The following is a 20,378-nucleotide window of genomic DNA, read 5'->3' as shown; positions in this document are numbered from 1 at the left end:
TAAGATTTTAAGTATGTAATTTATGTTCTAAATATATTTTAAATATAATGAAATTAGATCTGCTTTTATTTACTTTTTGATTCATATAAATATATTAATAAAAACTTTTTATTTGTTAATTTTTTGTAACTTTTAAATATGCATATTTCATTTTCTTTCATAGAGAGTTCACTTATAGAAATTTCTATTAATGAATTTATATATATATATATATATATTTTAGAATAAAAATTAATGTGATTTATATTTTCTACATCTAGACTTGATAATTGATCTTTAATTATTGCATCTATTCTATAGTACTGAGAAGATAAATTTTTTCTAGAATTTTCGTAGTGTTCATTTCAATTTAAAAATTTATTTTTATTCAAATTTTTATCAAATATATCTAATGAGGAGAAGATAGATATTTTCATTTGAATTGAGTGATTTGCATTTCTCTTTCAGTATTTGAGAAGTTTGATTTAACTATATTATTTAAAGTTCTTTCAGTCTGAGTTAATTTTTTTTAAATGTGAACTTTAAGTTAAAACTTTGAGTTTAATAACTTTATCTTGAAGAGTAATGATTTTGTCTTTTTTATTATTTTAGAATAAAAGTGAATCAATTCAGTTCATTTATATCAAATTGAATTATATTTTTATTTTCTTTTTTAATGATTTTTTATATAGCTTTTTCTATACTTTTATAATTTTTTTAAGTAGATATAAAGTTGATAATAAAATTTATATCATAAATATAGCTTGAAGTTCTTACTATGTATTCATTCATATTCTTGAATAAATTGAATAAAATTGAAGATTCCTGAGAAACCTCTATTTCAGTATTAGTCTTTTGCCAATTTAGTATTTCAAATAAAAATTATATATTTTATTTTTTCATAAAATAGATAATTCATTTTATCAGAGACTTTGATAACTTCAAATTTTACAGGATTGAAATCATTTTATTATTGGAAACATGATTAAAAGCATCTTTTATATCAATAAATATAGTAGTGAAAACTAAGTTATCAATTTTAACTGTTTGAATATCATAAATAACTGATAGAGTTTTATTTATAGTTGAGTTTTGTTTCTACTTCTCATTTAATTATTATATAATAAATTGTAGTAGAAGATAAAAAATACAATCTAGAACTAACTATATTTTTTAGAATAATTTTCAAATAATTTAAAATTGATATAATTTGATATGATTTAGAAATAAAATTTTTTTATTAAATTTTGCTAGAATAACATCTGTATTTTCTTTTTAGCAGACTGAATGATATTTATTCTTTACCAAAGAAGAATATAATTCAAAAACTTCTTTCTTTAACTTTGAATACACTTTGGAATTATTAAATAATTTATTGAGTTAGATTCAGTATCTATTTTAGTTGAGCTAAGATTTAAAGATATTTTATTATATAGTAGAGTGAGAAAGTGATTCATTTATAGATTATATTAATTATTAAATTTAATAATAATAATAATAATATAAAATTAATTTTTTAATAATTTATAATTTTAAACTCAGTTATAAATAAAAAAATATTTAAATAAAAATATTTTAAAATTAAATAAATAACTTTTAAATATATTGATAAAGAGTAAATAATAAATTAATTTTAAAATTAATATTTAAGCTTTAATAATATTTTAATTTTCTGAAAGTCAGAGTGAATGCTAAAAGTGATAAAAATATTTATTACTGATGCTTTAATGTACAGCACTATTAAATTTTACATTAGATAAATTGAGAAGATATCTGCATTTCACAGCATCATTCAATTATACAGTTTGTAGTATAGTGCTGACAAGGGGCTAGAAAACAGCAGTAAGTGTTGATCAGAGAGAAGACTCTGAGTTCTGATCATCAGCCACTCATCATCTTTTATTGTGCAGAGCATGTTAGCGAAGCTGTTCACAGTTTGATCTTCTAGAACTCAGACCTCTGTTTCTCAAATGCTCTCTCGACAGACAGGTGGACAAGGATGTTTATGTCATCATCCAGGGTCTGGACGTGCATGAAACATATCATGTGTGCTGCATGCCAGATGCTCTTCTCTGTCAATCTGCACTGACTGCGGGAACTGACCACAACTCAGTCAAGGTCGGTCAACCAGCAGCCTCACATTCATGAGCTCATCCGGAAATATGAATTTTCTCAGCAGACCCCTTGGGCAACCCCTCAAGTAGCACAAGGCGACTGTCAAGTATGAGCTCCACAAGAAGAGCAGCTGTGAGCTGACAGGCGCACACCAGTGAGTGAGAGACAATCTCCTATATGACATACAGGAAAAATTTGACTTCGAGGGGTCCCTGTGTGAAATAAATAGACAGCTGTCTAGGATCGAGCTCTCAAAGATATTTGATGAGTCTTGGAGCATCAATGAGAATGTCCCGCGCTTGCAGCAATGAATGATCTCAGTGCATCCTACCCCGCCTTGTGAGATGCTGCGGGATGAGATGCGTTGACACACAGAGAGGATCAACACGGTTGCGGCATACTGCCTCTTTGAGGGAGGGGATACGTGCCGACTGCCGCACGACAAGAGACCTACCGCCCAGGTACTTGAAAAGGTTAAGGATGGAGGAGGTGCACGTTCTGCCATCTCCCAGCCAGAGTGAAATCGCATCAGGGGCGGTGATGAAGGGCTATCAGCCACTCTCCTGCTTCATCTGTCTGGATATATTCTCGACCCACAGTTGAGTGACCAAGCACCCCCAGATGAAAACACAATCAGGTGCCTGTGCTGTGATGTGGTCCTCTGGGACAAGATGGACCTTCAGAGCCACGCCTACCACGTCCACAGAACGGTTAGTCCAGCTAATCTGTAGTCCTCAGGCCATTTAGAATGAACGACAAACTAGGCCGTTGGTAATGGCAGGGCTGGTCTCAAAGATACATTTCAGCAGTGTCAGGGGAGCATAGACAGCGTGGAGTTCTGGTTTCTCGTGTAGATTACGTAGATCAGATGTTGGCATGGTTTTACCATGAAGTGACTGCAATCTGGGATCATGTTCTGTCTCCAGTATAGGATCAGGCCAATTCGTCTTTTTTTCTTTTCTTTTCTTTTCCTTTCTTTTTTTGCTTGAATGCAAGTAGTTACTGAAGTCAGCACTCTGCAGATACGCTCTGACCTTGAACCCTACTGGAAACAATGAATGTGTGCTTCCGTAGACGTACAACCATATAGTTACATATAAAATGTTTGGCCATAGAATTGTAGATGTCCATGTAAATTTAGATTATGCTAAGATACAATCTGTTATCTAAAGAAGGTTGGCCCCCATCATCCATTTTCCACTGTAGCTTGGGTGACGAGCTTACTAGCGGGGCTCACCACGGGATCCAGCATCATAGTGAAATTCGGTGGCCAACTTAGTTACCTTTAGGACGAATATTAAGAAACTGATTTGCTGTGGCTGACTTCACTGATTAGTTACCGCTTTTTTGGTGGGATATTTGAAAACCCCTCTCTGTCTCTCCCGCGACGACTACTTCTGTTCTGTCCCGCAACGTTCTCATATCACTAACTGCCATTTGAACATTCCACAATACGACACAGTATACTCTATGTATGAAGAAACGCTTTTTATCATCCAATCTAACTGTGACGTACTCCGAGAAATGAGCTAAATTCACGACCCAGGCATTTACTAACCTTGATTGCTGTTCCAAGTTTACATTTTTCCTCCAAATGAGTGCCCGAATACAATTTGCAATGACGCGACTTACTGAAAAGGCGGAAGAAAAGCGAAATGAAATAAAAAGGATAATTGCTAAAGATGCTGAGTCTTATGAAGGGGACAATAAGCAATACAACATGAAGGACACCAATGAAGTACTGAAAGACATGGTAAGCGAAATGGGGTTTAAGGTAAGGGTTATCTTACGCTTGATTTTATTTTGATCAATCTTCTTATTTGGATTGCTAATAAGACTCATAATGTATTACTAGGATATGGACTGGACAATGTGGCTCTTTACTAAATCAACAACAATCATCAATAACTCACGGTCAATGTATCTGGTTCCGATATACACTCTATCTGGGAACCCAGAGATTGTTCCGGGTGGTGCGCTGTTAGAAGGGTGTTCCATACATATCACAGATGAACCTTGGCTGCGACCGAAAGCTGTCATTGTGTTCATATTTCCACCTTCTAGGTCGCAGCATCCTAGGTATTCGCCTGGATACCTGAATCCCTAGATCGGTTGACTACGGGTCTTTGGTGTGTTGAAAACTGCTGCTGGCTGCTGTATTCTGCCGTTATATCACGTTGTCTTGTCTATGTGCTTGTCTGTTCACTTCTGTAGGTTCCGCAGATCTCGCTTGGTATCATGGCGGGGATTTAATGCTGCATTGCAGCATGCTGCTCAAAGCCAGCTGTTTCAAAATTTTCGTCTGCTTTGGGCATCCGGAAGTCGAGGTTTTGCCCAAAGTCTCTTGGGTCGAATCTTTCGTCTGCCGTGGGGATATTCCGTTGCACAACGGCCCCCTTTTCCTCTCTCAGCATGTTCTCTGCGTGGTTGTCTTTGCATATTTCTGTTCATATCAGTTTGTGTTGATCCGGTGCCTTGCATTGGTTCCTGAATTCGCGGTGAAGAAGCAGTCATCTAGAACACCCAGTTCAAGCGACGGAGAATCGAATTTTGTTAAGTGTTAGTTAGGTGTAATTATGGTGTGTCTATACCGCTATCCTTGCTAGAAACGTAGCCTGCGATCAGTCGTGCACCCCCTGGCACAGGCGACACCAAAGTTATCAATCGGGTGGTTTTGAAATTGTCGATGTACTGTATGAAGTAAGTAACTGTCAAAACCGGTGCATTTGGTAAACCACATACAGATCGCCGCTTCAGCTGAAGCGAACAAGAGTGTATCCCGGTGCTTGATGTGATGCTTTCTTGGACACGCTCAGTTGGCAGGAAATCCAGCAATGCCCAGACGTGCTGAAAGACTTCAGTTGCAACTAGATCAGTGCCTACCCAAGCAGTTGCCTCTAAAATGCCTCGTTCCTTCGATGAATTTACTTACAAAATCATGCGTAGGGCCTGTCAGCGGGATTTTCTTCTCCCATCTGTTCGTCCATGGCAGTATTGCTTCGTCGGGGTGGACTTACTCGTGTGCGGTGGTAAACTTTTGGAAGCACAATTAAACAACCAGCTCCCAATCTTTGACTAGAGGATCATTATCTCTTTCCTGGCTTAACCCAGTGCACACGGACATGTCCCACAAGGCTGAGGCGGCAAGGGATTCCCTGCTGTAATTAACCATGAGGGGGGGAGATGTCCGGGCACTCCCCCATATCTGCGCAAGACATAGTTGTGAGTCCGGTTAGAAGCTTGTTCTTTAGAGAGCAAAAAGGGAGCCGTGTGCTAGCAAGCAATGCATCTTGAAATGGGAGATAACTATCGCCCGTATAACAGGGAACCTGCTCAGACTTCGAGGGCCTAGCAAAGAGCCAAACAAACTTCACTCTTGTATCATGTAACTAACTGTCAAAAAAAAAACACCATTAATCTAGAGACTTCAGTGCCAGCACCCATCTATGCTTTATTCTCGTAAGAAAAGCGGGATGTTTCACATTCTGTCTAATATTTGTTTACATCATCTCCAATTAAGGCCAGACTCGATGGTAGTGTTGACGAATACACCACAGAAATAACGGTAATTGCTGTTCTTCCATACTTCTTGGAGGCGATACAATTGTGAGCAAAAGCAACTTCCAACGAATCCGGTCCTCTTCACGACGCTCTTGGAGTCCTGATATGAGGTTGTAGAGAATAATAATAGGACTCAGGAGAACACGGGAGTGCAAGCTAGTATCTTGCTCGAAGAAATGTGGAGGCATCAATCTTTCCAATTGTTTTGATATGGTTCGCAGTGGCAGAGAATATATAATCTTCACTGAGCTCTTTAATACAACAGAGAAGCCGCGATGTTGGCTGGCAGTGGTTTTGCTTCTTATCCGCGCTGGTACATTTTCCCCAAAAGTTGTAAGGGAATCCAAAGACAGTGGATGGGTGTAAGGCTCACTCTGTGTCAATTCTCACGGAAATTCTTGTCATGATCACAGCTTCATTTTCATGTTGTGAGTACCACGTGACCATGCCTCTCAACCCTCGCATCCGTTTAACTTGTGACTTAAGAGAAACCAACTTTAAACATAATAAACCCACTGCCATCTTCCATCGCCATCACATTCGGTGACGTTGCGCTGATCAGCCAATGGATAATGCTGACCTCTTGATGATTTGAATCAACCTGGAACCGGGAGAATTCCTGATGCGTGGGACATGCGATGTTTATGCAATGATACATACATAATACATAAAATAAACCCAGGACCTGTGACGTCAAACCATGGGCGCACTCCGATCCTGTCGATCAAGCTTTATCTTTCGTCCAATCTGATAGTTACAGTTCTAGCGCAGCGTCTGTACGATCCGACTTCGAGCTATATATAGAATAAAATTACGATTGGGGGGACGGAAAAAACTGAGCATTGAGCGATTGAACACTACTTTTGGAAATCATGGGAGTATACAAGAGGAAGAGAGAAAATCATGATTCGCGATCGCAGAAGTTTGCAACGAAAGAAGACACTCTTACATCGTATGCAACCGATGATGCCATATTCTTAACCTGCATATCTGCCATGTTGAAAATATGTGTAAACCGCTAAGGCAACGGGTATCCTGCATCACCGAAGCTCCCGACACAATACACACCCCTTCTCTCGTCCATATTTCCCTACAATTCCTTCTTGGAAGTCCCCTTCTTTCCGGATAACGCAGCACCAACAACCTGCCCCTTGATTTCTTCCCACCCTTGCTTTAACACCCATATCGGCAAGAACACCCACAAAATGTTGAAAAACACCAGGTAAAGCCATAGAAACATCGGATCGCCCGTATTCAACGACTGACTCCCGGTCAACCACTCCGGCGCAAACGTCATGAATCCACCATACAGCTCTGCAACCGCCAGTCCGACCGCCACGAACCACATCTGAAACTGGCACTTTGCCCTTTGCGCCGTCGACAATGAAGAGGAAGAAGATGATTTGTAGACAAGATAGCAAATATACGTCGCCGCCGGCCCGCCCAGAAAAACGGTAAGAAGCTCCAGGGAAATAATGGCTGCATCCGCCCCCAACCACCTTTTATCCGCTTTCCCGTATTCTTGCCACAAACGAGCCATAGGACCCGTGCCGTACGCCGCTCCATACAGGCGCTGCGGGTGGTTGAGGAAGGGGGGATTGCGGATATGCCTTGCGGTGGCGCTGTCGATTGTCGTGTACGAGAAGAAGCAGTTGTAGAGGAAGGAGCCCTCAACAACGAAATGGGTGAGCGCGTCATAAGCGTGCCAACAGAAGAGGATGCGGTGGTATTTGGCACTGGTTGATGGAATGAGGAAGATGGTAAGGAGGCCGGCGAAGGGGAGGAGGGAGAGAGTCATGGTTAGACAGAGGATGGTGGGGACGTCGGTGGTGAAGCTGCCGCTGGTGGTGAGGGTGGACATTTTTAGAGTTGCTTGCAATGGAAAGTGTGCGTTTTGACGTGGAGCTCAGCTGCAAATGGGTTATCTAGAATAGAAAACCATTCGTGGGCATAATATAAATTTTAGAGAAAATGGAAAACGCAGCATCCTTTGGAATCCGGTCGCTTGGCCGCTAGAGGCGTCGAGGCGTCGCGTCGTCCTCTCAGAGTCCCAGGACTGAAAATGAGAACATAGCACGCACAGAATAGGGGACGGAGATTTTTCCCATGCGGCAATCATCAAATCAATAGTTGGCTTGCGAACAGTAACTAATAACTCACGGATCGTCTTCGGAGTCCGATCCGATCCGATTCTTTTTTTAAAGTTCTGACCCGCCTCGCCTACCCCTGGAATGTGCCAAGCCACGTACCTTAAATTTTTAGGCGAGGGTCCTGCAGGCCCCTTCGCTTAACTGAACCTCCAGCGTTCCCTGACGCCTGGTGGTTGGGGCTTCTAGTTATGAGTTGGGGCTCACTCAATTATAATTCTGAGGATGCTGAGGTTTTAAATGTTTTGGTAAATTCTCCCGATGTTTTTTGGCAGATTTTTTTTTTTATCTGTCAGAACTTCTTGCGACCAACCCATCAACTGGACGGTTTAACTTCATTGAAAACTATGTTGAACTAGCGTAGTTAGTTGTAGTTATTGATATTATGCGTATTATAGGTATCTTTAATATAAAATTGAATAACATTAGATACTCATTGATCTTCCCTCTGGAAAACGGCGTACTACAGTTATCTGCTATTAAACATTTCATAAAACATCATTGTTGATTATAGAAACAGACCGTCTGACGATACCTTCTCATTGATGGAAAAAAACATCAATATCTCATAGTCTCATTATTTGCCCCATCATTCCCCCCCCCCCCCCCTGAACAGCACCCCTTGACTCCAAGCCGGCCATCGCCCTTATATCCCTTACATACCCACCAGGAAACAAGCCCTTCTGCCCAGCATAACACCCCCACATCCAGTCATCGTTAATATTCTCCGCCTCCGTAATCTCCGCACCGCGAGGGAAGAGAATCTCATCCGTCACATCCAGGTCAGGGTAATAAGACCAGAGTGCCACCAGACGCAGCCCAATACCACCCGACGGCGGGAATTGCGTGGAAAATGGCGTTTCGGCCGTGGGTTCCGTAGGAGTCGTAGGCGAGGAGTTTGACCAGGCTGCTCGTGACCGTGAAATGCGTCGACGGTGCGTCATGCTGGTGCCCATCCCTTCGTCTTTCCACATCCAGTCTCCGGAATCTTGGCGCGTGGGCTTGGGGAATGAGGCGCTGGAATGGGTACTTGGGTTTGCATTTGCAGTTCCCACCAATTCATCTCTCAGCGCATGTCCTCCTACAATGTCTTTGACAACAACTCGTCTCTGGCCGTCCGCGTGGTCCTCAAATCCGACGATCATCATTCGATGGCCCTGCAAGCATCTCCGCCAGCCGTTCGGCCCATTGTCTTTGCTGATTTTACCGTTGGCTCTGAGTTTCAGGTAGCAATTTGTACATAGGTCATAGTCTCCATTGTTGCATGTTGTGCAGTGGAAGCGGCTTGTCGAGGGAGGAATCGGGCAGGAGCAATTGTTACATTTTGTAGAAAAAGTCAGTGGACGGTAACGGCCGCTGCCAATTGCGATGGTAGATCCTAATATATGGCTGGATGCGGTTCCTTGTGGCTGGCTAGTGGCAGATGAGGATGTCCATATGCGTGACTGGGCAGGATCCGCCTCACGAACATGGGCAACTGGCAGGAGTGCATGTGTGCAGCAATTGCCTTGATTGACACAGCTGTTACAAAACCCCCATTCTCCCTCATTGCAAGTGCTGCATATCCAAAAACAGTCGTCTGCAAATGATTGGCACATGTCGCAAAACAAGCCGCTCTGGAACCTTTTCACAGGGTCGTCACTAATTCGTCTTCGGGAGCTTCTGGGCCGAGTGTGGGCTACATTTCCTTGTGGGCGCATATATTTCCGTGATTGCAAAACATGCGGCGGTTCCCGGACTACTGAAACCCTTGTTGGGTATTTTTCTTCAAATAGAACCTGAGCACTGTCCCCGAATCCGAACCAGTGCAGGCATCCTCGGCCTAAACGGTAACATAGTAAACACAGATTGTAATTACCATCGCCGCATCGAGTGCACGACTTGTAAACTTCATACTGAATGTTCCGTTTATCGCATCGATTGCAGGATATAGACGGCTCGGAGAAAAGACTTTCATTTGAGTGAGTTGCTGGATCGCTTCGAGATGATGTCGGTCGGGAGGATGAAGACCTAGAGGAGGAGGGTACGTTAGCATCGCGTCCGTCAATTGATGGATGACGTTCACTCGATTGAGGGACAGACATAGATGGAGGTGTTGCGACTAGTTGACTAGAAGATCCTATCTGGGGGCTTGTAGTTGTAATCGGAGATGTTGAGTTTGGGGTTCCTAATATTTGCCGACGATCTGTGGACCTTATGCCAGTCTGGCGAGCCCTCTGATCAGATTCACCACTCCGTCTAGGGGATGAGAGTGGTAATGCTGTCTGATGGCGGACAGGCTCTGAAGAGGAATTGGCATGGGAGGAACGTAGAGAGGATAGATCGTTCGACTGCCCTGCCGTTGGCTGTATAAGAGCTTCAGCCGAAGAGGCAGCAGTTCTTGGAGATGGAGAGGTTGCTCTACGCCTCCCACCTCGATCAGAGGAACTTCGCTGTTGGTGATTGGACGACCCGGTTCTCGGCACGGGCGCCTCAAGTAAATGTGGTCGAGATACCGGTGGGCGCTCGTTATCGCTATTTGACCTGGGTTGTCGGTTTCTAAGATGGCGTGAACCCCCTTCACCTTCGCTATGTGTGCTCTGATGAGCAATAGACCGGCGAAGGTGTCTCCTTCGATACGCTTCTGCGATACGTTCGCTAAGTTCATCTTCCTGCTCAGTATCCAGGCTACGTATATCTATCCCATCCAAGAGGCCTTCGTCTATGATCTGTCTGAGTATTTCCTCTTCAATCACAGACTCTCCATCTGAAGTATCTAACAAAGATCGTAAGCTTGCCTGGTGTTCAATTCGCCTTGTATTTGAAGTCTGGACAGGGGATGACCACTGTTGGCTGGCAGCACGCCACGCATGCCGTCTCCGCCCCTGCGCTTCTTCCTGACGGTCTGCTTCACGATTCCCTGAAGTTCGACTGCGGGTACGAGATGGTGAAGTTCGAGAACTAGATGCCACACGGGTATGTCTTCGGTCTGCATCCCTAAGACTCATTTGTCTGACATCTTCTAGCAATCTACGATCCTCTTCGTTCCCATCTGAGTCAGACATGGGAGCAGCATTGGAGGGTCTGACCGGTAGAATAGTTTCCCCAGGCTTGTATTTCCGTTCTAACTCCTTTTTCTCTTCAGCGCCCCTGGCTCTATGTGGATTTGACTGTAGAAATAAGTCAAGAAGTGTAGTAACTTTGGCATCATGTCTAGTGTCTCGGATTGCGGCTCGACATGACGGGCAGGTGGCTTGGGCGCTTTTACTGGAGCTAGGTGGATGTGACACTTGCCACGAGAACCATTCTTTCAGGCACACGCCACAGAAGGTATGAAGACAATCGAGCAGGGTTAATGGTTGAAATAGAATGTCTGTGCATATCTGCGGCAAATTAGGTCACTGTACTACCAAGCGCGCATAATAAGACGTAGGAGAGATATATCCCAAACTCGAGGACCGAGTTTGAATACTCTCCTTACCGAACAAGATAATTCCGCTTCCAAGTTCACCAACCCAGCTCCTGTGGATTTTCCGTCTTGCATTTTCGACGCTAGCATGAGCAGTGAGGGGCAGATTTGAATATATGGCAGGGTAGCGAGGACCGGGAGTAGAATAAGCCTGTAGAACTTAATAGCAGCGCTTTTACGACAGACGGTAAGACTTAAAGAGGATTTCTGCAGAGTCATGACATGGCAGAGATACCGCGTCTGTTGGTGTTGCTGGTTGGTTCGTCTTACGCCTGAGCCCAGCAAGCGAATTGGATGTGGAAAAAGTTCGCAAGAGGCTGACCAACATCGACCAGCGACGGATAACGAAATAGTTTTAAATGTCACGGTCTGACTTTACGTTTCTCTCCTAAACAGTGCATTCAGCTTCAGATATTTCTCCATCTCTGAGTATCGGTAATTGAAGGAGTTTTTCATGACAGGTTTACCGCTTGCTTAATAAAAAGTCATTTGGTCCATAGCGGCCCAGCGCCCGCCATGTCAATTAACTAACTACGTCACTGACACTGAAAGTGCCCGTCGCAATCAACCTTGCCTGACGGCGACAGTCATTTAACAGAGCCTGAATCCAAGTTCTCATGGCACTATCCATAAAAATGCTGGGGGAGGGAGTCCCGATCTTGAAGCACCGCATGAGCTAACTTGGGCTGGAGAAAAAGCTTGAAATGCTCTTGGCTAGGTAAAGATCATACATACATTTAAACATCACAGAACCGCGGGTCAAAACATTAATAATGTATCTAAGCTCAGGACAAAAAACCAAATTCTACAACTATATTCATGTTGCCGGTTTGAATGTACACGCTCTTCACGGTAGCAGCAGCCCTGATAAGCGAGGCTCTTCATACAAACGCACAAGACATCTCTAGTTCTCTTGACCTTCGTCAACTAAAGTACGACCACATGAGAGTCTGAGGCCACGCCAATTCAGGTACGGTAAATCTTTGAAGCTTTAATCACGGTCATGACAAATTATGACCCATATTATGATCTTATGAGTGCCTGCCTTTCCAATAATCTAAAAGGCACCCAGTTCATTTCTGAATTGCCTGTCAGTCGGAGTCCCACTCAGCCCAAAGACTTTCCCAACAACCAACAACCAGGACAAGGTCTGCAGATGAGGAAGCGTTCGACTGATATCTCGCCGCCCTCGAAAGCGCTGGTGAACCTTTAGGTAAATATTTGGCCAAAGCATCCTGGCACGATTGGCGATCGAGAAGATTATCTGAGATATAAGGCCAAGACAGGTCGTGGCGAACTACTTTAACCGGGGAAATCAAAATTGGGGTTCATCAGCAGGAACATGTCGTACAGGGAATGCAGCCTCGGAGGCGAAAGAGAAAGGAGCTGTGTCAGGAAAACCCAATGGCGAATGAACTGTTGAGCGTTGGGCCTAGAGCAAAGTCGAATTTTGCGGATGCAATAGAAGTGGCCCTTCCGGCTTGCATTTACAAGTCTTAACGGGCCTTTGGCCAAATCAATACCAGGACCATCAAAGAAAGCTACAACTTGGGGTAAATGCCCAGCAAGGTGAAGGGATCTACTTGGGAAAGCACCAATTACTTCTAATAGGAACTCTAGAAGCAGACATGGAAGATGGAGAGTCTGGCGATGACGAGAACGGTGAGCAAGGGGAGGAAGACTAGGAAGACGGAGAAGACGGAGGAGATGATTAAGATGAAAAGACGAAGGAGGCGATGGCGCGATGGAAATGGGAATGATGAAGAAAGCTGGAGGAAATGGAGGAATGTGAGCAGAGAGAATGGAGATATTCCGTCTACCAGTTGAATGAAAGCGATCTTCAAGAGGAACCAAAATACCTTGGTCTTTCAACCATCTCAGGTGGCATTTCCCAATACTTTATCCCGCGCCCACAGCTTCCCGGGATATTTTCCAATTTGGATTGTTTCAGAGACAATTGTTTTCTGGAAGGAAGATATCGACGAGCATTTCTGGAGATTTCCGGACGGCAACTAAGACTTAAACAAGGGCAAACTTTCTGCGGATTGGTAAAAATCTGCAATTGTGCAATGAGGGTTATTTCCGAGCCTGAAAATTCCTCAGTATCAGATATTACTCTTTGTTGCCCACTGAAATGCAAAACCCCGGGCACCTCAGCAGGTGAAATTACCGGGAGACGAATTACCGCATACTTAAATAGAGACTTCCTCCCCCGAAGCTCTTCGCGTTCAGTCAAACATACCCTTTCCTCCATATCTATATACCATTTGAGTCACTTCAACACTTGCAGAACAATAATTCTGCCTTACGCTGTGTGATGGCTAAAGCGATGGAATCTTCATGCATGAGAGCTGCATACAGCAATTCTTTTCCATCTTCTCCTATTCCAGATGTGATAGAATATCCTTCCAACCATTTCGCCAGACAATCAGTTACCCTTGAGGAATTTGCTTTCGAAAGTCGAAACATAATAGCTTGGAACAAGATAAATGACAATCTTATCAGCAATGGAATCTTGGAATCGGACGGCAGCTTTTTTGGGGAAAAAAAAAAAAAAAATCATCTCTATTAATTTTCCCTAGGCACAATCAACCCCAAAGGCCAAGGCATGTTCCACAACTACCTGTCGACAGCGAGGAGATGAGGAAGAAAAGAAATTGAATCGAGTTTATTTCATTATTCCTTTTAAAGCGGCAATGTTTGTCTCAGTACATGGTTTTGGTTTCATAATAAGATTGAGTTCTCAATCGGGGCTTCATGACATGCTCTTCTCAAACGCGACTTTTGTTTCTTTTTTCCTCTGTTTTCAGAAGGCTCCGAAGATTCCCCACCATTTCCCACACACTTGATCTGTAGTTATCTCACATCATCTTGATATCTATTTTCACTCTGCAATTTCTCCGTCTACTGAACCATGGCTTTTCCATTGATTCCTTCATTTAATACTTTCATCTCAGCGGTTGCTCAAGATATATTTGAGTAACTTCGATTTCTGCTGGAGTCTTTTGAATGATCAGGCTGTCACTCAGATCAAAAGCAACCCTTAATACTAAAGGCTCTTTATAGAAAGCCATTTATCTGCCAGCCCTCTCTAATCAAATTGCTCAATTACAGGAGATCAACAATTCCTGTGTTTGCCCATTTAATTCGCTGGAATTTCGGCTTGGAATACTCCCATCAGGATTCACTCAAGCCCCTTGGAGGCATTATTGCTGCTGAAATTGTCCAGTGACAACTATATCAATTTTAACTTTTACATGTTATGATCTCACCGTATGCCATCATCACAAAGCCTTAGTCTTCACAGCTCTCCTTGGTCAAGATATGCTATTGATCAAGAAGACACGTCAATAATAGATCCGCTGCTTGTCTGCAGTTAGGCGTCCCTCTGTTTTAAGAGAGAGAGAGAGAGTGTGTGTGTGTGTTGTTTAGTACGTATCTTTATTTCATCACCTGACTTAACAGGCATATCGCCGGGTTGCTAACTTCTGGAATTGCTTGTCACTTAGTTCCCACTTCATCTATTGCAACATAACAAAAGTGGCTCCTAGCTAACTACAGAAGGGATCTCCTTCGGCTTTTTTCCGGGAATGGCAGACGCAAGGCAGGCATCAAAAACGAACACTGCAGTCTCGCCACTTTGCGGAGTTTGGGTATTTCACGCCTACATCAAAATTTGCTGGGGTTGAGAGCGCTATCTACGCGCTGGTCTTTGGTGAAGAGGCAAATATGAAACATCCCTGCCTAATAACGGGCGAAGTTTAGAACTGGAATGACTCCTAGGGTAAGGGCAACAACATTGCTGTTGGAAGTCCCTTTTACTTGCCAGAAATATTCAATATTGCTACCCTGTATATTATTAGCAGAGGATTAAAAAGTCTTCAGATATTCAATATCTTCTGTGGATTGCGAATCCCATCACTGCTTCGTTCTGATAAAGAGAAAATGTAGTGTTTAACCGTGTAAGAGATCTCCAGAATCACGGTGTAAGAAGTACGCTAATTAGATTAGTTGCCAGGCAGCCCATGCTGCTTTCGAGATTCCCTTTCTTCGTGTTTATGAGCAAAAGACCATGGGTCTTGCGAAGCTGCATATCCTTATATAACAGCCCCTCTTAAAACGCCACTAATTAGCTCCCCATTAGACTGGACTTTTGAGCTGGGCTTGAACGACGAGGTATTTTGGTGAATGCCCACTGTGTCATTATCAAGCTGATTCCTTTAAAGATATGCCAGAATGACAAGTTCCGATTCCAATTTCTCTGTCTCCGATGAGGCAACTTGACGTTTACCTCGACGTTTCAGGAGCAAAAAATCGGCTTGATAACGTGTATCTCGTTCCCATTTAGGGGAATACCAACCTCGCATAAAACCTAATGATCCAGACCTTCGCCGTCTGCTCACCGCCATAACTTTCTCTCTATTTAGCGGGATATCACTCGCCTCCGTGACGACGTTGTTTCGTTGACGCATCCCTTTTTCTTGGATGCATATCAATCACCGAAAGATGTTCGGGGTAGAAGAACATATTGACCAATCTACCAATCTTATAGATCCCGGAGGATGCATTATCAACCTCTTGCTTTCTTAGACGAACCTTCCGCAATATAGAATTCCAGGACATCGATATTGATGACTTCCAAACTTTCCCCATCGAGATCCGCCGTCAGGACCATTTTAAGACCATTTTCAAGCCAGTGGATTCGGGGCTCTTTGGGGTCCTTCTCTGGTCTTCATATTTGGGTGCTGCAGAGCGTAACATTTTACGAGGGGGCACATCTTCAACGATGAAGCATTATAGATCTTCGAACAAAGGTGAAAATCGAACACTCGAAGTTATTTTCACCCATCAGAATACATCTTAGGAAAGAGAAAGATACAGGACCGGGATAAACAACTCCATTCGTATGTCCCCTCCATTTTCATCCCTATTTAGAATCCCTGCTCAGAAATTATCTGCAAAATTAGTAATTCAAACGGGCAACTTCAACTATCTTCTAGACTTGTCCGCCTGTCCGCCTTGCCAGGGCGGCTTTGAAATATGATTGATAATTCCCATGTGTCCGCCCTTTAGGGGCTGTGTGTGTACGGTCGTCTTGTTCAGAGAGTGTCTTTAATTTGCGCTTTCTGCTCCGAGGATCCGTAGGTATTACCTGAAATCGTCTCTCCTAAAAAGGAGTTTTGTTCCGAGAGATTTCGCCATATAGTTTCCGTCTAGCAATGATAAGAGGAGCCATGGGAAGTGTCATTACATCGTTTCTACCTTTCTCAGATTCTCTATTGACTTCGTATTGGGATAAACCTCACTTCCCCTCAAAATTATCCGAACAAATTCCGCCAATATGGTAAATCTGGGGAGCATACACTGTAAGCGTGTGCATTTATACGCCACAGCCTCGAGAAGAGCACATCGACAAACCAGGTTTTACGGATTAGGTCCGGGATTATCCCTCACGTCACTCCGTTCATGCCGAAATTTCTCAGGAGGCATCACATGTCTTACTCCTTGGTGTAAGCCCATCGTCTGCCAACCCGCATCAATCCAGGGACTTACTACAAACGTAAATCAAGCGGGAGAGATAACCCTCTCCCGTCTTTGGGTAGTGCTGCCTACCCACAGGTATCTAATCCTCCCACCTCTGTGTGGTGGGATGCTCATGCCGCTGGGGTGGTTTGAAGAGCGGGGAATTGTTCGGGAGTAGTTCGGACTGAGCGTGTTTTGGAAGTGCTAAAAAGCCATGAGGTATCGCCTAGTGGGATAGATTTGTGCTTAATTTGAGGGAGGAAGCGGGGTTGACGTTAGCTTGTTGTCTGATAGTTAGTTAATTAGCGTTAGTGAATGTATTAGTTAAATGCTTAAGCGCCGTTCATACCAAATACGCCGCGTCTAATAAACGCCAGAATATCAATCAATCGTCATTGGTCCATTGGGATTTCAAGATTGCTATCGTATGTAATTGGATCGACTGTGGTTTGTTTTCTTTTCTTTTCTTTTCTTCCCCCCCCCGGTTCCCCCTTTTCTCCCCTTCAGGTTCTTCTTGTCAGCCTTTGCTTTCAAGGCTGGACGCAAATAGGAACATTATTTACCACCCATTTCTTCAATAATAATATCAATCTCGGATGGTTGGCCATTGCCCCTCCTATTCAATCATCATACTTTATCAATCAGTGGCGTTCATTATCTCTTCTACCTTGTCAGTTATCCACAACCTAGGTAAACAACGCTAGGTTCATGGACAAACCTCAAAAAAATCATCACACGCATCGATGTGCCTACCCTTACCTTCAGCAGATATCTTGTCAAGGGTTTGCCTCTTTGATCCATTCATCCATGTATCCAATATGTCAGGTATGTAACTATGCTGGAATGTAAAGAACGTTTTCTGTCCGCGTAAGCGGGACTATCAAATCCCCGCTCATCATCCCTCAAGAGACCGGGTCTGGCCTTTGCATAAGACCGAACACTTGCCTCTAAAACATGTTTGGTGGTGGGCTCTTCCACGAAGCTTCATGTTCATTTATTGGTCGTTTCATCCATTTGTTGATTTTCCTCCTGTTCTTCTGAAGGGAGCCTTGCAACGTAGCAGTTGTATACAGAATGAGTTGCCGGCCGTCCCGCTGCCACTCCCGTCGTCATCTTGGTAGACCTTCGTGAGTGCCCTTGAGGAATAAAGATCAGTTGCAGGTTCTGGCTGGCATGGATACTGGGGTGGATGTGTTCTCGAGTGTTGGCCTCTGGAATAGCTGGAAGTATGTTTGGGGGTTTATATGCAATGGCCTGTCTGAACTTAATATCAGCTGATTGGACGAAGGATTGTTCCTCGTATGGGATCCAAACAGAAAATGTCATGCAGATTTTGCAGGGTACGGTTGTACATCCAGGTCGGGTCTATGCATGTTGAAGGGGTCACTGATGTACAGTGGTACCGTACATATCGTGTTTTAACGAATTCATCGGCACGTCCGAATATATTTGCCTTTCTTTTCCTAAAACTGGTTGGCAAGTAAACCCCCTTTTGCGGAGAATGGCGATCCGTCGACGGGTTGACAGAAAGCCTGAGTTCAAAATGTACAGCAATAAGCTTCCGTCCTATGTCCGAATCCAGGAAACTCGAAGGCGGGAAGCTGACAGGAGGAGAAACAAGCATCCTCTGTAAGCTCCAGGCCTCGTGTCGAATAGTACCAAAATTAAAGTGAAGGAGAAAGACATTTCCTTTGATATTGAGCAAAAAATGTCAAAGCCGGCCGCGCTAACACCAATCCGCCAAAGGCCGAGGCGCTTCCAATGGAAGAGATAAATTGCAGCACTCAATGGTTCACAGAGAGGGATTTGCACCAGGATACGTGGAAGGATTGAATACCCCTTGATGAGTATTATTTATCCCACGGCTGATACACCACACAAGAGATAGTGGAGGTAAAACGCCCAATCAGGACTCAGCCAAGTACAGCCATATCCCGCTGATGCAGACAATCAAAACTGTAATTACACCAGTGAGGAAGCTCAGGTAACTAGCTATATCCCAGAACTTTTTCTATCAAATTTGATAGCCCAGTGCTACGGTTACGTCAGATAAGACAGGACAGCGACAGCCGCGTAGATGTTTCATTTGCTCCGGATAATAAGTTGAGGTCTTGCAAAGCCTTAAAATCTGTGGCACAGACCACGAATATCCACTCGAAGATATCTAGTGGATAGTTAACTAGTTATATGGTTAGTGAGATGGACAGATAGGTGCAAGTGCTTTTGACCTTCTCTCCCTTCTCTTATATCATTGACATCTTTCTAGGCATCATCCCACTAGCAAAACACATAATGCACGCCGACACTGCAACATTTTAACGTTATGTTTCAGAAGCGCGTCATCTTCCCGCCTGGTCTCCTCCATTTTGCTCTGACAGGGCCCCCCTCTAGGCGCCAACAAGGGCATTTATGTATATGCAGGGTCTGGTCCACCGCGAACAAGATGATCAGACAATTCAGCTGATCCCACATGAGCCCGTGTCTGCTTCCTGATTAGCCGGAGGGATCTTGTGAATGGTTCTAAAGTATCTTAGCGTCTCCACGAGTGGCAAATCTTGTGTAGGTTGCGCGACATGGATGTCTGGCCGAAGAGCGGGGAGAGGAGGCGAGAGCCAAACTAGGATGTAAAAATTGTTTCGTTCTTCTGAAGAATCTCCGTTAGCTAGTTAACAGATGATAGAAGTTACTCACAAGATTTTATTCGAGTCTCCCTGGTGGATAGATCTTTTCGGATACTGGTACGCCTATGTTACCTTGCCTATGTTCAGCTCTTTAACCATCAAAATACTCTTGAATCAACTTCAACTTGCATCTCCTGGCAGATATGCGATGACAAATACGGCGGCAATTGTCTGAATGTTAGTTTTCCGTATATCGCGCACTGTACGACGGTTGAATTCCAAGTTCTTTCACTATTGCAACATCCAAAAAGTTTACATTCCATATGCAGACCACGCAGGATGTAAGGTTCTTTCCAGTTTACCTTGTTCGAAAAATTCCATCACCGCACATTCGTGCATTGCGACTGATCTGATAGGTCATCCAGGTTACTTTACATGGAACATGGCATATGGCGTATTCCCTTCTCCACGGACTCTTTGAGTGTATGCCGCTGGGATGCTAATGCCTATGTAGCCCCGAGTCATTCTTTGCATATTGACGCGGTTAACCTGGGCAGCTGCTGTACATAATCTTGTGCATACATGGTTCTCAAAATGTATTATTATTATTCCGGTGTTGAGGGGCCGTCCGTCAAAAGCGCCCCATGTTGACTTGGCTTTAGGCGGACGCGTTGTCAGCCGGAGAAAAGGGGACCCTCCCGCCGAGTTTCTAGCAATTGTCTTTCAAAGCTAGATTCAGCATCTCGGGGGGGGGGGGAATCCCACCCAAACCTAAAGGATAGAAATACTTAAACGGTTAATGGGAGAGCGGGGGGAGAAAAGGAACCCTGGGTAGGATATCTTCTGGGCCGCCCGATCTAATCTTATCCAGTTGGGGTCTTCCAGTCTATAAGTTGTCGAACGGGGCGGGTCTTTATTGGGAAGAGAAAGTCGGTAAGCAAACTCTCTTATATCAACGCACGACGAAGTGGGCCCGCAAAGGAT

At 43.8% G+C, this 20,378-nt stretch overlaps 7 protein-coding genes across 7 annotated transcripts; 2 read left to right on the top strand and 5 right to left on the bottom strand.

Moving 5' to 3' along the window:
- Nucleotides 1-3,712: 3,712 nt before the first annotated feature.
- On the top strand, nt 3,713-4,201 carry PAAG_00134 (hypothetical protein; the record flags this gene model as incomplete). Its single annotated transcript, XM_002797549.2, has 2 exons — nt 3,713-3,868; nt 3,950-4,201. 2 exons carry the CDS (start codon nt 3,713-3,715, stop codon nt 4,199-4,201), a joined length of 408 nt encoding a protein of 135 aa, XP_002797595.2.
- A 142-nt stretch (nt 4,202-4,343) lies between these two features.
- On the bottom strand, nt 4,344-5,266 carry PAAG_11054 (hypothetical protein; the record flags this gene model as incomplete). Its single annotated transcript, XM_015846764.1, has 5 exons — nt 4,344-4,537; nt 4,686-4,785; nt 4,837-4,941; nt 5,027-5,069; nt 5,217-5,266. 5 exons carry the CDS (start codon nt 5,264-5,266, stop codon nt 4,344-4,346), a joined length of 492 nt encoding a protein of 163 aa, XP_015703568.1.
- Nucleotides 5,267-6,745: 1,479 nt separating this feature from the next.
- Nucleotides 6,746-7,516, bottom strand: PAAG_00133 (hypothetical protein; the record flags this gene model as incomplete). The annotated part of the gene is made up of 1 exon (XM_002797548.2): nt 6,746-7,516. The coding sequence occupies one exon, from the start codon at nt 7,514-7,516 to the stop codon at nt 6,746-6,748; it is 771 nt and encodes a 256-aa protein (XP_002797594.1).
- An 852-nt stretch (nt 7,517-8,368) lies between these two features.
- On the bottom strand, nt 8,369-11,469 carry PAAG_00132 (RING finger domain-containing protein; the record flags this gene model as incomplete). Its single annotated transcript, XM_002797547.2, has 2 exons — nt 8,369-11,164; nt 11,263-11,469. 2 exons carry the CDS (start codon nt 11,467-11,469, stop codon nt 8,369-8,371), a joined length of 3,003 nt encoding a protein of 1,000 aa, XP_002797593.2.
- Nucleotides 11,470-12,253: 784 nt separating this feature from the next.
- On the top strand, nt 12,254-12,935 carry PAAG_11053 (hypothetical protein; the record flags this gene model as incomplete). Its single annotated transcript, XM_015846763.1, has 3 exons — nt 12,254-12,451; nt 12,537-12,640; nt 12,719-12,935. 3 exons carry the CDS (start codon nt 12,254-12,256, stop codon nt 12,933-12,935), a joined length of 519 nt encoding a protein of 172 aa, XP_015703567.1.
- Nucleotides 12,936-15,470: 2,535 nt separating this feature from the next.
- Nucleotides 15,471-15,925, bottom strand: PAAG_11052 (hypothetical protein; the record flags this gene model as incomplete). The annotated part of the gene is made up of 2 exons (XM_015846762.1): nt 15,471-15,730; nt 15,847-15,925. 2 exons carry the CDS (start codon nt 15,923-15,925, stop codon nt 15,471-15,473), a joined length of 339 nt encoding a protein of 112 aa, XP_015703566.1.
- Nucleotides 15,926-17,763: 1,838 nt separating this feature from the next.
- Nucleotides 17,764-18,099, bottom strand: PAAG_11051 (hypothetical protein; the record flags this gene model as incomplete). The annotated part of the gene is made up of 1 exon (XM_015846761.1): nt 17,764-18,099. The coding sequence occupies one exon, from the start codon at nt 18,097-18,099 to the stop codon at nt 17,764-17,766; it is 336 nt and encodes a 111-aa protein (XP_015703565.1).
- Between the last annotated feature and the right edge of the window lie 2,279 nt (nt 18,100-20,378).

The sequence above is a fragment of the Paracoccidioides lutzii genome (assembly GCF_000150705.2).
Source record: "Paracoccidioides lutzii Pb01 unplaced genomic scaffold supercont2.1, whole genome shotgun sequence".
NCBI classification, from domain to species: domain Eukaryota; kingdom Fungi; phylum Ascomycota; class Eurotiomycetes; order Onygenales; family Ajellomycetaceae; genus Paracoccidioides; species Paracoccidioides lutzii.
Note: the sequence above shows the minus strand (reverse complement) of the source record. Positions and strands in the feature narration are given on the sequence as shown.